We start from the raw sequence: 17,910 nt of genomic DNA, 5'->3' as shown, positions 1-17,910 counted from the left end.
TATGAAGCAAGACGTCGCGTAGATATACACCAAGGTTTTTATGCCATGTACTTGTATTGCGATGTGGTGGAACCCAGAGTGGTTGGCGACACTTTAGCTCCTTTGCTGGCTATAGTTCCTGTGGAAGGAAAAGATGGTGATTACATTTACCAAAGAAGTGAGAAAGTGCATTATCACACCGTTCAACTGAAAAACTTCGACACGGTACATATATCGCTGCGAGACGATCAGGGCAAGCCAGTTCGATTTGAGACGGGAAAAGTAGTGGTCACGCTTCACTTTCGGAAAAGACGTCTTCATCAACTATAATGCCTCACAAGCCCGCGTTCTGTTGCAACGCAAGAGCCTACGAAAACTACTACGTCTCCCAGGTTGGTCACGGTACACCAGGCTTTTTTTCCGGTGCCCAATATCAAAACGGTTATGGTTTGGGGAGTATATTTTCTAGCCTTGGAAAAGCGATCATGCCTTTGATCAAGTCAGGAGCAAAGACGGTTGGAAAAGAAGTTCTCAGGTCAGGTGCACATTTTGCTTCAGATGTGTTATCTGGAAAAAGTGCGAAAGAAGCGGCTTTACAAAGATCGAAGCAGGCTGGTGTCAATTTATTGAAACGCGTCGCGGCCCCGGTCCATCAAATCCCACCACGTGAGACCTTTTTCTCATCTCAGCCTGTCAAAAGGCGAAAGAAAATCAACAAATCCAACAGTTTGAAAAAACGTAGACGGAAAGCAGTCGTATCAAAAGACATTTTCGATGGCTAGCTTGATTCATGAAAAGTCTTGTGAAGGGTTGAAAACCGAGCTGGATTTGTTTGCTGTTCCGCCTACCCAAACCAGTTTGGAAAGTGGACATTATGTGGAACATCGCCCGCAATCTACTCTCACCGACAGCGGTCCTGTCGAGTTTTTGATTGTCGAGGAAGGTGACTACTACATCGATTTGGCCAACACCTTACTCTACGTTCGTGCTAAAGTGGTCAAAAACGACGGCACAAATTTAGCAGCAGACGATGCCGTTGCTCCGGTTTGCAATTGGTTGCACAGTCTGTGGTCACAGATCAACTTAAGCCTAAACAACACCCAGATTTCCCAATCGAATCACACGTATCCCTACAGAGCTTACTTGGAGACTCTCCTCAGTTTCGGAGGACCTGCAAAATCTTCACAGCTCTCTGCAAACTTATGGTACAAGGACTCCAAGGATAAGTTTGATACGCTCGCTGATGCAAATGTAGGCTTCAATCGACGCAAGGCGTTGATCCGAGAAAGTCGATCGGTGGACATGATCGGGAAATTGCATCTGGATATGACCTTTCAGAATCGATATTTACTCAACGGAGTCGAGATGAAGCTCAAATTGACTAGAGCCTCTGACGCGTTTTGTCTCATGGGGGAAGGAAAGGTCAAACTGCAAGAAGTGGTTTTATTCTGTAGAAAGGTCAAACCCAGTGACCCTGTAAGAATCGCCCACATCAAGGCGCTCCAGTCTGGAACAGCCAAGTATCCAATCCGCCGTGTAGAAACAAAAGCTTTTACCGTGCCAAGAGGCAATCTCACCGTCACCAAAGACAATCTCTTTCTCGGTCAGTTACCAAGAAGAGTGGTGATCGGCATGGTGGACAATGCTTCTTTCAATGGTCTGTCGGCTAGAAATCCGTTTGATTTCAAACACAACTCTGTCAATTTTTTGGCTTTGTATCGTGATGGAAAGCAGATTCCTTCCAAACCATATCAACCTGACTTTGGAAATGGAAAGTATATACGCAGCTACCTCTCCCTATTTACAGGAACAAATCAATATTACGCGGACGAAGGCAATGATATCTCCAGAGCAGAATATCCAGGCGGATATACCCTGTTTGCATTTGATTTGACACCGGACCTTGGCTCGGGGGCGAGTCATTTCGAATTAATAAAGCATGGCAACTTGCGATTGGAAATTCACTTTGTGACAGCCTTACAGCAAACTATCAACGTCATCGTCTATGCAGAGCACGACAATCTTCTAGAAATTGATCGCAACAAAAGTGTCATATTCGACTATTCGGCATGAACTCGGACCAGATTTCAAGGATTTTATTCAACGACTCTTGTCTAAAGCGTGTTTTCAAGGGTGTGTACGCGAGAGACATGTTGCCCCAAGACGTATCTCCCCCTGCTGCCCTTGTATTCAACACCGACGAAAGCGATCAACCGGGTAAACACTGGGTTGCTGTTTATTTGAATGGTCACGAGCAAGGCGAATTTTTCGATTCTTTTGGTATCCGACCCTACCAGCGTGAATTTATCGATTTCATGCATCTCCACTCGATCGATTGGATTTGGAACCACACCACAATTCAAGGACCTTAGTCGCTTGTCTGTGGTCACTATTGCATGTATTTTCTATTAAAACGCTGTTGCGGTGTATCCATGAAGGCGATTGTCTCAAATTTTCATTCTGATCTCAAGCAAACGATCGTGCTATTGAAGACTTTGTACGCCAGCGTTATAAAATAAAAATTTAATTTGCACATTTGTTTAGTTTTTGTTTTTTATTATGTATTTGTGTCTATTACACAGTTGTTGCATTTTTACCTCAATTTCATGTTGTTTTTTGTTTTGTTTTTTTCGACATAAAATTAGAAGAAAAAAATCCTTCTTGCTTCACCTTTCAATGCACTTTTTTTTTTAAATTCTACCTTTGCACTTAAAATTATATTGCTGTTTGCACATTTGTTTAGTTTTTGTTTTTTATTATGTATTTGTGTCTATTACACAGTTGTTGCATTTTTACCTCAATTTCATGTTGTTTTTTGTTTTGTTTTTTTCGACATAAAATTAGAAGAAAAAAATCCTTCTTGCTTCACCTTTCAATGCACTTTTTTTTTTAAATTCTACCTTTGCACTTAAAATTATATTGCTGTTTGCACATTTGTTTAGTTTTTGTTTTTTATTATGTATTTGTGTCTATTACACAGTTGTTGCATTTTTACCTCAATTTCATGTTGTTTTTTGTTTTGTTTTTTTCGACATAAAATTAGAAGAAAAAAATCCTTCTTGCTTCACCTTTCAATGCACTTTTTTTTAATTCTACCTTTGCACTTAAAATTATATTGCTGTTGTTGCCCAATAAAAAAAAAATACAAGTTGTCAATTTTATTTTATTGCAAAGCGCAAAAAGCTAAAATGATGCAGGTGAAAAGGGAAATTTGTTCTATAAAAAAGAAAAAAAAAATACAAGTTAGCAATTTTATTGCAAAGCGCAAAATGCTAAAATGAAGCAGGTGAAAAGAAACAAGTTTCTTTTCGAAATTTGTTCAATAAAAAAGGAAAAAAAAATACAAGTTAGTAATTTTATTTTATCGCAAAGCACAAAAAGCTAAAATGATGCAGGTGAAAAGAAACAAGCTTCTTTTCGAAATTTCATATCGAAGAAATGAAATTTAAAAAAAAAAAAAAAAAAAACATCTCAATGTTGTGGCGACGTTTGCTTGGGGGGCTCATCAGAAGTGTTACACTGGTTGACCTGAGACCGCTTGAACAGTGCGAAGAGTGCCGCAAATTGTTCACCATCGTCAAGGTTGTAGAGTCGCCCTTACTTGACTGTCGTATACTGGACATAGCAGAAATCGACCATGACTGCTGTCATCAGCAACGCGTCAACTTGGTACGGACAGAAATTGATGAAGATGAGTTTGTGTAACAATGTCGCCACAACGTTTGCTTGGGGGGCTCATCAGAAGTGTTACACTGCTTGACTTGAGACCGCTTGAGCAGTGCGAAGAGTGCCGCAAATTGTTCACCATCATCAAGGTTGTAGAGTCACCCTTACTTGACTGTCGTATACTGGACATAGCAGAAATCGACCATGACTGCTGTCATCAGCAACGTGTCAACTTGGTACGGACAGAAATTGATGAAGATGAGTTTGTGTAACAATGTCGCCACAACATTGAGATGTTTCTTTTTTTTTTTTTTTTAAATTTCATTTCTTCGAAATGAAATTTTGAAAAGAAGCTTGTTTCTTTTCACCTGCATCATTTTAGCTTTTTGTGCTTTGCGATAAAATAAAATTACTAACTTGTATTTTTATTTTTTTTTCCTTTTTTATTGAACAAATTTCGAAAAGAAACTTGTTTCTTTTCACCTGCTTCATTTTAGCTTTTTATTTGCAATTAAATAAAATTGCTAACTTGTATTTTTTTTTTCCTTTTTTATTGAACAAATTTCGAAAAGAAACTTGTTTCTTTTCACCTGCTTCATTTTAGCATTTTGCGCTTTGCAATAAAATTGCTAACTTGTATTTTTTTTTTCTTTTTTATAGAACAAATTTCCCTTTTCACCTGCATCATTTTAGCTTTTTGCGCTTTGCAATAAAATAAAATTGACAACTTGTATTTTTTTTTTATTGGGCAACAACAGCAATATAATTTTAAGTGCAAAGGTAGAATTAAAAAAAAGTGCATTGAAAGGTGAAGCAAGAAGGATTTTTTTCTTCTAATTTTATGTCGAAAAAAACAAAACAAAAAACAACATGAAATTGAGGTAAAAATGCAACAACTGTGTAATAGACACAAATACATAATAAAAAACAAAAACTAAACAAATGTGCAAACAGCAATATAATTTTAAGTGCAAAGGTAGAATTTAAAAAAAAAAGTGCATTGAAAGGTGAAGCAAGAAGGATTTTTTTCTTCTAATTTTATGTCGAAAAAAACAAAACAAAAAACAACATGAAATTGAGGTAAAAATGCAACAACTGTGTAATAGACACAAATACATAATAAAAAACAAAAACTAAACAAATGTGCAAATTAAATTTTTATTTTATAACGCTGGCGTACAAAGTCTTCAATAGCACGATCGTTTGCTTGAGATCAGAATGAAAATTTGAGACAATCGCCTTCATGGATACACCGCAACAGCGTTTTAATAGAAAATACATGCAATAGTGACCACAGACAAGCGACTAAGGTCCTTGAATTGTGGTGTGGTTCCAAATCCAATCGATCGAGTGGAGATGCATGAAATCGATAAATTCACGCTGGTAGGGTCGGATACCAAAAGAATCGAAAAATTCGCCTTGCTCGTGACCATTCAAATAAACAGCAACCCAGTGTTTACCCGGTTGATCGCTTTCGTCGGTGTTGAATACAAGGGCAGCAGGGGGAGATACGTCTTGGGGCAACATGTCTCTCGCGTACACACCCTTGAAAACACGCTTTAGACAAGAGTCGTTGAATAAAATCCTTGAAATCTGGTCCGAGTTCATGCCGAATAGTCGAATATGACACTTTTGTTGCGATCAATTTCTAGAAGATTGTCGTGCTCTGCATAGACGATGACGTTGATAGTTTGCTGTAAGGCTGTCGCAAAGTGAATTTCCAATCGCAAGTTGCCATGCTTTATTAATTCGAAATGACTCGCCCCCGAGCCAAGGTCCGGTGTCAAATCAAATGCAAACAGGGTATATCCGCCTGGATATTCTGCTCTGGAGATATCATTGCCTTCGTCCGCGTAATATTGATTTGTTCCTGTAAATAGGGAGAGGTAGCTGCGTATATACTTTCCATTTCCAAAGTCAGGTTGATATGGTTTGGAAGGAATCTGCTTTCCATCACGATACAAAGCCAAAAAATTGACAGAGTTGTGTTTGAAATCAAACGGATTTCTAGCCGACAGACCGTTGAAAGAAGCATTGTCCACCATGCCGATCACCACTCTTCTTGGTAACTGACCGAGAAAGAGATTGTCTTTGGTGACGGTGAGATTGCCTCTTGGCACGGTAAAAGCTTTTGTTTCTACACGGCGGATTGGATACTTGGCTGTTCCAGACTGGAGCGCCTTGATGTGGGCGATTCTTACAGGGTCACTGGGTTTGACCTTTCTACAGAATAAAACCACTTCTTGCAGTTTGACCTTTCCTTCCCCCATGAGACAAAACGCGTCAGAGGCTCTAGTCAATTTGAGCTTCATCTCGACTCCGTTGAGTAAATATCGATTCTGAAAGGTCATATCCAGATGCAATTTCCCGATCATGTCCACCGATCGACTTTCTCGGATCAACGCCTTGCGTCGATTGAAGCCTACATTTGCATCAGCGAGCGTATCAAACTTATCCTTGGAGTCCTTGTACCATAAGTTTGCAGAGAGCTGTGAAGATTTTGCAGGTCCTCCGAAACTGAAGAGAGTCTCCAAGTAAGCTCTGTAGGGATACGTGTGATTCGATTGGGAAATCTGGGTGTTGTTTAGGCTTAAGTTGATCTGTGACCACAGACTGTGCAACCAATTGCAAACCGGAGCAACGGCATCGTCTGCTGCTAAATTTGTGCCGTCGTTTTTGACCACTTTAGCACGAACGTAGAGTAAGGTGTTGGCCAAATCGATGTAGTAGTCACCTTCCTCGACAATCAAAAACTCGACAGGACCGCTGTCGGTGAGAGTAGATTGCGGGCGATGTTCCACATAATGTCCACTTTCCAAACTGGTTTGGGTAGGCGGAACAGCAAACAAATCCAGCTCGGTTTTCAACCCTTCACAAGACTTTTCATGAATCAAGCTAGCCATCGAAAATGTCTTTTGATACGACTGCTTTCCGTCTACGTTTTTTCAAACTGTTGGATTTGTTGATTTTCTTTCGCCTTTTGACAGGCTGAGATGAGAAAAAGGTCTCGCGTGGTGGGATTTGATGGACCGGGGCCGCGACGCGTTTCAATAAATTGACACCAGCCTGCTTCGATCTTTGTAAAGCCGCTTCTTTCGCACTTTTTCCAGATAACACATCTGAAGCAAAATGTGCACCTGACCTGAGAACTTCTTTTCCAACCGTCTTTGCTCCTGACTTGATCAAAGGCATGATCGCTTTTCCAAGGCTAGAAAATATACTCCCCAAACCATAACCGTTTTGATATTGGGCACCGGAAAAAAAGCCTGGTGTACCGTGACCAACCTGGGAGACGTAGTAGTTTTCGTAGGCTCTTGCGTTGCAACAGAACGCGGGTTTGTGAGGCATTATAGTTGATGAAGACGTCTTTTCCGAAAGTGAAGCGTGACCACTACTTTTCCCGTCTCAAATCGAACTGGCTTGCCCTGATCGTCTCGCAGCGATATATGTACCGTGTCGAAGTTTTTCAGTTGAACGGTGTGATAATGCACTTTCTCACTTCTTTGGTAAATGTAATCACCATCTTTTCCTTCCACAGGAACTATAGCCAGCAAAGGAGCTAAAGTGTCGCCAACCACTCTGGGTTCCACCACATCGCAATACAAGTACATGGCATAAAAACCTTGGTGTATATCTACGCGACGTCTTGCTTCATATTCACCGCTTTTAAAACGCTTTCTATGAAACCCCAACAATTCAGCAAGTCCTTCACCCATCGTGATGTGGGCGCCGCTTTTGACCAACATATTGATAAGCCTTGTGTAAGGATTGTAATACAAGTGTAATGACAATTGCGTTCCAATTGTACGCTTTAATTTCATTTCCAAGTATTGAAGGATGGCTTGAGGATTAGGGTAGTGACCAGAATCCAAGGCCACGACAGTGTCAATTACACCGTCTACATAGTGCAACCAATGATTGACCGAATTGGTGATGTTCTTCCAGGAGTGTGGATATTGGATTTCGGCGATACCAACCTCCCAATCTCCTTCCAAGTTGATCTCATTCGGTAGTCTGACCACATAATCCGTCAAGGTGTTGGAAGGGAAAAATTTCATGGAGCTGTTACTCGGCAGGGTTAGGTAAAACATTTTTCTTTGGATGTTTTATTTTGGGTTGGGGCATAACCAAACCTAAACAATTGGAAAGCAACACGATCCAAAGTTTGTGCGGGTCCGCTTCTAAACTCAGATTGTAGAGACTGAACGATATCACAATCAAAATGACAACCATTTGAAAAAAATAGACTATTTCACTTCTGGGAACGTTTTTTTCCACACATTTTCCACTCAGCCATAACGTACAACACTCGCTTCGTCAATCCAGCAATTGAACTTGTCCGGGTAACCGAGCCACTTTACAAGGATCTGTTTCTTTCGATTCTTTTTTCTCCTCCCTAGAATCGCTTCTACCTTGTAGATGTCGTGATCAAGTCTGTTTGAAATTGTTCTGCGATGCCACCGATCACCACACGACGACATGGAAAGCGTATGCGAATCGGTTTATGGCGTGTGTAAGCGTCTTGAGAGCCGAGCCACAATTTTACAGGTTTCTTGATCACCCTATGTAGCCTTTCTTCTCCACCGAAGCTTCCAGGATTCCCGGCGTCGTGGTAAAATCAATCGTGCTGGCGCCATGTTATCTTTTTTTTGAGACTAGGAAAAGTGCGAGTTTCACCCAACTCTTCTTGAAACTCTTTCAAACCGGTCGGTTGAAAGTTTTTGGATTTATGAACGACAGCCGAAATCAAATGTTTTATATTAGAGTTAGGAATCGCCTGTCCATGAATCGTGAGTTCGCCTGATTTGTTCCAACCGAGAGAAGAATTGTTTTTGATAACGTCCACAAGACCACGACTTTTTCCGAGGTAGGTTTTTGCAACTCCTGCCAATATGTCATCCTCAGTAAAATGTCGTTTCTCTTCAAGAACAATCTTGGTTGGAGTGTTGACATATTTTTCACGATAAACAATGTACTGCTGCAAGATTTGATCGTAGAGTTTCACTTTTTCACTCGTGGTCAGATCAGAACGAGAAAGAATGTCATTCATTTTGGAGTCCAACTCACTCATCGCGTTCAGCAAAGGAGGTTTTTGCATGTTCTTTTCTCGCATCGATTCTAGAAGGCGTGGTTCCACAAGGCTCATCTTTTTGACACTCTTCATCTTGTTATTTTGAAGCCAAAGTGCCGATCAACCCAGCGATCGCAGGAACAACGGCGGATAGGAGAGCTCCCAGAAAACCTCCGTGTTGAATAATCTGTCGTTTTTTAGTAAGACTGGTCTTCTTTTTGGCCAGCTCACGCAAAGGTTTCTTGTATTTAAGCAGATTTTCCTTTTGCTTTGAAGAGATGGGGACGTTGCCCTTCAACACGTTGTAGCAGCAATCACAAACACACTTAATCAATTCGTTATCTGCTGACTTTATAACCCCTTTAGCAACATTAGGATTCGCTTTGGAAAGAAGTTTGAGTGTGTCGATGTGTCGTTGTAAACGGGCAGTCATCATCAAGGAATGGGGATGTATACAAAATTGGTTTCTCCTGGAAAGATGTCAGTGCACAATCGAAATTTTTCCGGGGTGCTTTGTTTAAAATCCAACAGTTAATCACCAAAAGGCTTAGATGTTTCGTCTGCAAAAGCTTCTTGAAGAACACCCGTTTGCCTCGGATAAGCTAGCTTTGCCAAATGAAGTATGTGAGAGTTGTCTCTAGGGTTTTTAAACACCACCAAATAGTGTGCGTTAAGACTGATCGTCCGTGTTCTACTCCAATTTCTTTGTTTATTCTTGATACATTTGAATTTTAATTTCTTTGTTTATTCTTTATACATTTGAATTTTGACGGGTGAATTTACACAAAAAGTGGGACTTCTGGCAACCCTGGAGCTTAAACACCTTGACGTCATCATAGAAACAAACAACAATTCATTGTCACACATGAGTGATTCTTGTCACACTTGAACACTCATATGGAATATGTTTACCATACATCTGGCAACCCTGGAGATTTATTTACTATACATCTGGCAACCCTGCAGAACTCACATTTCTTTGTTTATTCTTTATACATTTGAATTTTTTTTTGGCGGGTAAATTTATACAAAAAGTGATCTGGCAACCCTGGAGAGTTATTTACCATACATCTGGCAACCCTGCAGGAAACAAACACCAATCCATTGTCACACATGAGTGGTTCTTGTCACACTTGAACACTCATGTGGAACATGTTTACCATACATCTGGCAACCCTGGAGCGTCATCATAGAAACAAACAACAATTCATTGTCACACATGAGTGATTCTTGTCACACTTGAACACTCATATGGAATATGTTTACCATACATCTGGCAACCCTGGAGATTTATTTACTATACATCTGGCAACCCTGCAGAACTCACATTTCTTTGTTTATTCTTTATACATTTGAATTTTTTTTGGCGGGTAAATTTATACAAAAAGTGATCTGGCAACCCTGGAAATTTATTTACCATACATCTGGCAACCCTGCAGAACTCACATTTCTTTGTTTATTCTTTATACATTTGAATTTTTTTTTGGCGGGTAAGTTTACACAAAAAGTGATCTGGCAACCCTGGAGATTTATTTACCGTACATCTGGCAACCCTTAAGCTTGAATCATACTCACATTTCTTTGTTTATTCTATATACATTTGAATTTTAATTTCTTTGTTTATTCTTTATACATTTGAATTTTGGCGGGTAAATTTACACAAAAAGTGGGACTGTTCCGCTTCAACACCTTTTGTGACGTCAACACCTCAGCATCATCATAGAAACAAACAACAATTCATTGTCATGCATGAGTGGTTTTTGGTTTGTTCCTTTTTGACGTCACAGCATGGGGCATGGGGTTCCGAGATGGGACATATACAACTACTACCAACTTAAAAATAAACAAATTTTTGAATGAAATTCGTAGTTCCTAGTATTTTTCGATTAACGTAGCCCATGTAGGTGCTACTTCAAATCAAGAACAAATCATTCTCGTATTAATTAAGGTAGGTTATGTTAAACTGCTTCAAGACATAAGATCTGATTAAGCTTACTGACTTCTGTATCACTGAACCGTTTCTGTTGTTTTAACTTGAAAACTGGTGCTGCTTTGGCTAAACGTGTAGCCTAGCCTACTATTTTTGCTTGACCAACTTAACCTTGACTTCAAAAACTACGTTGGCCAGGTCAGTGGCGTAGCCAAAAATTTTAAAAGGGGGGGTCCGACAGCGTGTTGGCCTAAGACGACACCCAACGGCGGGAGATCTGGGGGGGCTCCACCAGAAAATTTTGAAAAAATTACTTTAAATTTGGTGCATTCTGAAAGCACTTCCAACAAAAATGTGGGTATGAATATTTCTGTAAAATGGTGCTGTCAGGTGGCATAGCAAAAGGATAAGATCATGTTTTCTTCGCCATTTTTCCGAAATAAAGCTAAGTCTCTATGTTTTCTTTTTGCTAATTCCTGGCTGAGATATTTGATTGTTTGGCATTGGCAAAACTTGCTTTTTTAAAGCAGTTTCGTTTAAAATTAGGCAAACTTTGTTTTAGAGACACAAAGAGACTGAAAACCGGAACGCACCACCATGATCTCTACTCAGTGGCGCCGCCAGACCTTCAACATTGGAGGGGCAAAATATTACTGCTGGACAGTGATATACTATTTAATTTCTCTTGCTTTCTACTGCAATATAGCCTACCTAAAGTCACACATTTTTGACATGTCTGATCTATTGAAACAAAATAAATTGACTTGATGCTAGGTGCTTGTAACAGTTAAGTTCTCTTGCATGGGTTACGGCCTACCTATAGTTTCAATCTCATTTGCACTAAACTAATAGTCTGGGAGCCTACGACAGAAAATTTCACCCCATAAGGTACAAAAGGTTTGACCCCTTGAAGTTACTGGGGTCAACCGTGTCACTCACAAAAAGTATGGAAGATTGACCGCACCGGGTGGATCTGGACCCTAGAGCCCCTTCATCATCAACAGTATCATAGCCGGTGCGGCCTTTGATGCACTAGATGCTCAGTTCGTAAATTTTTCCAGTGTTCCCTTTGTTAATTTCACCCCATAAGGTACATGGACCAAACTTGGTGAAAACGAAGTTCTATGTCAAGACATCACAAAAATATCAAATCTAACAATATTTTCGAGTGGAAAGGTGATGTAAGACCCCCCCCAAAGTGACCCCCCAGGAGGTTAATTTCACCCCATAAGGTACATGGACCAAACTTGGTCAAAATGAAGTCTTATGTCAGGACATCACAAAAATATAAAATCTAACAATATTTTCGGGTGGAAAGGTGATGTAAGATGACTTCAAAGTGACTTCCCTTAATGTGACCCCCTCAGAAGGTATATTTCACCCCGTAAGGTGCATGGACCAAACTTGGTCAAAACGAAGTCTTATGTCAGGACATCACAAAAATATCAAATCTAACAATAGTTTTGGGAGGAAAGATGATGTAAGACTCCCCCAAAGTGACCCCCAGGGGATTAATTGCATCCCATAAGGTAGGCTACATGGACTAAAGTAGGTTAAATCGAAGTCTTATTTCACGGCATAACAAAAATATTAAATCTAACAATATTTTCGGGTGGAAAGGTGATGTAAGATGTCATCAAAGTAACCACCAGAGGGTTTATTTCACCATACAGTAGGCCTACATGGACCAAACGTGGTCAAAACGAAGTCTTATAGGACACCACAAAATATCAAATCTAACAATACTCTCAGTTGGGAAGGTAATAAAAGACCTACCCAAAAGTGAATCTCCTCCTATAGTTTAATTTACTTCATCCCTTACACGAACCAACCTTGGTGTAACGGAAGTGCTATGCCAGGACAGTACGAATGGATTAAATCTAACAATATTTTTATATAAGTTTTGGTGAAATACATTCACAAGCTGTCCCATGATGCATGAAATGGAACTATAGCCTACTTTACAAAAAGTTTTTTGTATAAATCATATTCAGTCAATCGAAAAAAGGCAACAGGAATGAACATTTTCCAGCTGCTACAATAAATAACCCACTAAACCCAATGCAGTAAATTTTTGTTTAATGCCATTTGCTTCATGTCTCCAATCAGTTATTGTAACTGTTCATTCATAAACAGAGATAGTTTGTGTAAATGTAAATGGTCGTTTCTTTATTCTTCATTGTCACTGCTGTCGCTTTCACTTTCTTCGTCTTATTCTTCAAATTCATACAATTCTCCTGTTATATACAGAGATAAAGCAAGCTGTCTGCGATGTACCAGCCCCCAGCAATGTGGTTATCCGCACGTCTGACACTGACTGTCTTGTAATTGGCCTAGGTTGCTATGAAACTTTTGATCCTTCATAAAAGATATGGATAGAAGCTGGCTTGCAAAGCAATAACACGCAGCGGTACATCAACATCAACCAGGTGCATACCGCACTTGGAGCGACGATTTGCAAATGTTTACCTGCATATCATGCCTTTACAGGTTCTGATTACACCTCGTCATTTAGCAGGAAAGGGAAAGTGCGGCCGCTGAAATTACTCCAAGGAAACCACACCAAGACAAAGAAATTAGTGAAGTTAGCCAACTCGGACAAGACAAAGAAATTAGTGAAGACACTATCATCGCAAGAGAGAACTTTGTGTGTAGCATGTACAAAAACAAGAAAATTAATTATGTCAACGAAGTCAGTTTACAAATGTTTTTAGACAGCTACAAACCCTAAAAAGAAAATGAAAGGATATCATGCATACCAGAAGCTACTGTAGATAGTACAGTACTCTACCACTTTGTTCACGAGTACATCTCCAGAAGACAAGGCGCACACATCTCATCACAAGACGGTGGTTATCTTCAACTAGAAGTGAACAAGCAGCAACATCGCTGCTTATATTAGCTATTATTAGCAGCAACATCGCTGCTAGAGTATGACTGGAAAGAAGAAGGAGGTTGTTATAAATGGTGTGGTTTGAAGGTAAAGCTTCACCTACATCTTTAGATGTCTCTGCGTGGAATCTGATCTCATCCAGGAAAGTCAAGAAGAAGGTAAACAGCATTGGATGTCGCTTGGGTTACCCTTTATGAATATAAAACTTTCTCGTGGTCTATCCGTCATTTAATTTCTTACTGTAAACATTAGCCAATAACTGGCTGTAAAGTTTCGTTTTAGGAACCTATAACCAATAGTTTCTGCAATCTTGAGAAAAATGCCTGGGTGCACTAAGTAACTAATAAATGTAGAACTTTTTCCAGTTAATAGTAAGTTGCAATGTTGCATTATTCGAAGAAAAATAGACGTCTGTAAAAGATAATAAAATTACTATTGTATGTTACGCATATCTGTAGTGCATAATAGCAAATGTTTCGTACAGTCTTTATTTCTCTGTATATAACAGGAGACTTGTATGAATCTGAAGAAGAAGACGAAGAAAGTGAAAGCGACAGCAGTGACAGTGAAGAATAAAGAAACGGCCATTTACATTTACACAAACAATCTCTGCTGTTTATGAATGAACAGTCACAACAACTGATTGGAGACATGAAGCAAATGGCATTAAACAAAAAATTACTACATTGGGTTTATTGGGTTATTTATTGTAGCAGCTTTAGATAATTCAAAAACCGGAAAGGCAGCAGGCCCAGATGAAATTGTGGTGGAAATGTTGATTGCCTTGAAAGAAGATGGAATAAACTTGTTGTGGAATCTCAACCCTTTATGGGCCACTCATAGAAAAACACTTGCAAAAAAATTTATTTTTTGCCACAACAGTATTGACGTATCACTAAACACATTTCACTCACAAAACTTGTGATGACGTCATTGTCTTAGCGGTGACGTAAGGGATCCATATGGATCCTTTGGCCCACAAGGATAATATTTTAACATTTTTTTTTCTTTCTCAGCCATTGTATAACATAGGATTTTATTTTGTAAGACACATAGAAGTTTCTTTTTTCCTGCGATAAAGCATATTATAAACTTGCAACCATTTTTAGCTATATTCCTTTATTTTTCACTACAAAAACACAAACTGCTTTTGTAAGGTAACTATTTTCACAAAAAATACATGTAACTTGTAAAAAGCGGAAGCAAGAAGATTTGGACAAGTAACGTCATGCTCTATATGACTGCGATCATTATATTCTGCCAGCTCGTTTAGTAATTAAAGTTAAATGCAGAAGACGCAGATGTGCACTGAATAACAATCTATAGTACTGGGCAATTTATTATGGATTTTTTTTGGATAATTTTACAGCAAATTTCAAATTTGGTTTTTATAACTGAGAGCACTACAATAAATGTAATGGTGGTTCAAAGCAAAGAAGCTGCAATTATCCAACACGGTATTCTACATCATGTAATAATGCCGGATCGTGACGTCATAATGACGCAAGTCTCTACTACAATGCCAGTAGTTCAGTTAAGCCTTTGTGATGTCCATTATGATGTCACAATGTGGCGCTGTTGCATACCGATTGTGTAGAATGGCAGCTTCTTTGCTTTGGGCCCCCATTACAATTATTTCCGAGCTCTCAGTTATCGGAAAAACAAAAAAATTGAGATTTGCTGTAAAATTGTCCAAAAAAAAAATCCAAAATAAATTGTCCAGTAGGCTACTGTAGGAGTTTTTCTTGTAAACTATTTGCTATGGTAAGAAAGAAAGCAATTTCGCTCATTACTCAAGCATAAGCAGACTTGACATTTCACGCAATAAACCCTGCTTTGGCCAATTTTGCAGAGCTTGCATTTTCGCTTGATTGGTTTGCATTCAGGCCAGTGGCTAATTTGATCAAAGCGAATGTCAGCAATGGGAGAAGATGGATAAACTTTTTTTGAGCTTTTACTGGCACCTGCTGCTCGTTTGGGCGGACGACCTACCGAATTCACAATCGAATGAGCATGAATCAATGCGGATGCGATAGCTGTTGTAAATTTAAGCAGACTGAGTTGCTTGCTTTTCGGAATTTCAAGTTGTTGGCAATGTCTCCGATACAACAACCATGCATTCACTTTTGAGATATCAACACAATGAAATAAAATTTTTATGTACCACCGCTTTATTTTGATGGTGGTGCGATATAAAGCAATCAACATACCAGACAGGTCAACCCCTCCCATGTTTTTATTGTACTCTTGTACAACTGTTGGGCAGTTTATCTCGACATATTTATTTTCGCTTCTGTTCCACCGCTTCACAACACTGACAGAATCTGGATCACAATAGGTGGAAGCCAATTGAACGCATTTATTGTCAAACCACTTCGTTAGGGTAATTCCAGAGTTGGTGTCAGTTTTGAAAGCATGTGACCCCCGACCTTTCTTCTTCAGATCTTTTTCTGCAGGCAGAAGACATCCTTTCATCCGATCAGCTCTAATTGTTGCTGCCACTTGAAATCCCAATGACTTCAATTGTAAACACAGATGCAGGGAGCAGAACCAATTACACTGGTCTACACAAAATTTCAGGTTTGGGTTTTGACAACTCATTTTAGCTAATTTTGGGGCGCTGAATCCGAAAATGAACTCAGATTTTCTCTATCACATCACGTTTTTGAGATATGAAATATCCCTAATTTTTGAAAAAAATCAATTTTTGCCCCCCCTCTGTTATCAAAACAAGGAATTCTGATGCAATAAACACTGTTTTACCTGCAATAATCTAGCTTTAATTAGAAAACAAGCATTCTATATTATATTCACACAAATTTGCGTTGTCTTTATTAAAATTTCATGCCTTGGAATAATAAAAAGGCATGCAAAAGAACAACCATAATAACATCAAACGCTACATTATGCTGACGAACATGTCGATAGGACAGTGACAAGGTATTATCTGAATTATAGCCTACAGTTCACACAATATGCACATAGACATTCCAATGGAGTATAGAAATTCTGAAGACACATACAGAAATAGCAAAGTGCCAAAATAAAGATTGACTCAAAGGGACTTGGGCAGGGCGAGTTCAGAAACGGTCAAAAAAAGAGCTTTCATAAAATATGAACTCTTCACTTATAAGCTTAAAAATGATCAATGAAAAGTCTCCATTCGTCTGCATCATACTGTGGTAATCCCATTTCTAGAAGAAGCCCTTCTATATTGTTGCAATAAACGAAATCATTGTGGGAAGCAAAATATGGAAGCAGTTCTTCTCGTTTGCGATAAAATGTCACGCTTGTACCAGCTTTGAGAAGTTTCCTTTCCTGTAGCCTTGATGCCAATAACTCCGCAGATTGCTTAGGCAAATACAAATCTCTCACTAAATCATTTAATTCCATTTGATTAAACTGGGAAGGCTTGTCTGACAGATCCTCGGGTGCTGGTTGAAAAATTTCACTTTCTCCTTCACTAAACGATGCTTCTGAAGAAGAAATAGCCTCTTCGTGTAGTTCTGGAAGTGATGTAAATACTGGCAGTGGCTTTTCATCACTGTGAGGAACTGGCCGCAATGCCGAATCCAGATTTGGATATTTCAAACGATGTTTACTCTTTTTGTTATACCCTTTCACACTAACAAGACAAAAATAACAATCGTCAACATGATTTCGTTGCTCTCGCCAAATCATGGGTAGGTCCAAATTTCATTTGTGAACCTTTTCCTTGCGACCAACTTCTTAGATATTCAACGCAGGTCTTGCACACTTTATGAGGAGCCCAGCTTTTGTCCTGGTCCCCCAACTTGACTTTAAAGAAAGCAGGATATGCCATTTTTACAAACGTGGTAATATTGCATTGTTGAGACTTCAACATAAAGCATCCACAAATGTAACAAAATATATCCGGATCATTACAACATTTTCTTCTTTTGCTGGAAGCATACATAGCTTGAGATCAAATATAACCTTTCTTTGTTAGTAGTTTTCTAAGAGCAAGTTTTTCCACAGAAACACCTCTATACCAAAAACTCTAACCGACTTGAACTCAAACTTATAAACTATGAAAATACCTTTTCCTTCTACAAACCACTTTTTAGCTTGAACTCTGATGTTGGTCTGTACAATGTACATGTGCTTTATGAAACTTCTAAATAAATCTTCCTTACTAAGCAAGAATTTATTATTAAGTTAAATCTACTCCCACCAGCTGTCTTCCTACGATATTCCATCTGCACAGAGATAGCAGCTGACCCACGGATAACGTCTGAGAAGCCAAGACAGGGAGTTCAAGCCAGCATGAAAAAACTCAACGCTACCAATCTCCACTACGTCCTATTACGATTATCATAACAGGAATTTTTTTTATTTTAGAGGAAATCT

General features: G+C 39.1%; 2 protein-coding genes across 2 annotated transcripts; one reads left to right on the top strand and one right to left on the bottom strand.

Annotated features, from left to right (window-relative positions):
* The first annotated feature begins 308 nt into the window (after window positions 1-308).
* Window positions 309-2,052, top strand: LOC145771208 (uncharacterized protein F54H12.2-like). The gene is made up of 2 exons (XM_082582942.1): window positions 309-645; window positions 788-2,052. Exons 1-2 carry the CDS (start codon window positions 309-311, stop codon window positions 2,050-2,052), a joined length of 1,602 nt encoding a protein of 533 aa, XP_082439068.1.
* A 3,197-nt stretch (window positions 2,053-5,249) lies between these two features.
* LOC145771207 (uncharacterized protein F54H12.2-like) lies at window positions 5,250-6,993 on the bottom strand. Its single transcript, XM_082582941.1, has 2 exons — window positions 6,597-6,993; window positions 5,250-6,514 (listed from the first exon to the last, which is right to left on the bottom strand). The coding sequence occupies exons 1-2, from the start codon at window positions 6,991-6,993 to the stop codon at window positions 5,250-5,252; spliced, it is 1,662 nt and encodes a 553-aa protein (XP_082439067.1).
* Window positions 6,994-17,910: the final 10,917 nt, after the last annotated feature.

Source organism: Aplidium turbinatum, chromosome 5 (genome assembly GCF_918807975.1).
Source record: "Aplidium turbinatum chromosome 5, kaAplTurb1.1, whole genome shotgun sequence".
Taxonomy (NCBI): Eukaryota; Metazoa; Chordata; class Ascidiacea; order Aplousobranchia; family Polyclinidae; genus Aplidium; species Aplidium turbinatum.
This window is presented reverse-complemented; position numbering and strand designations above follow the sequence as displayed.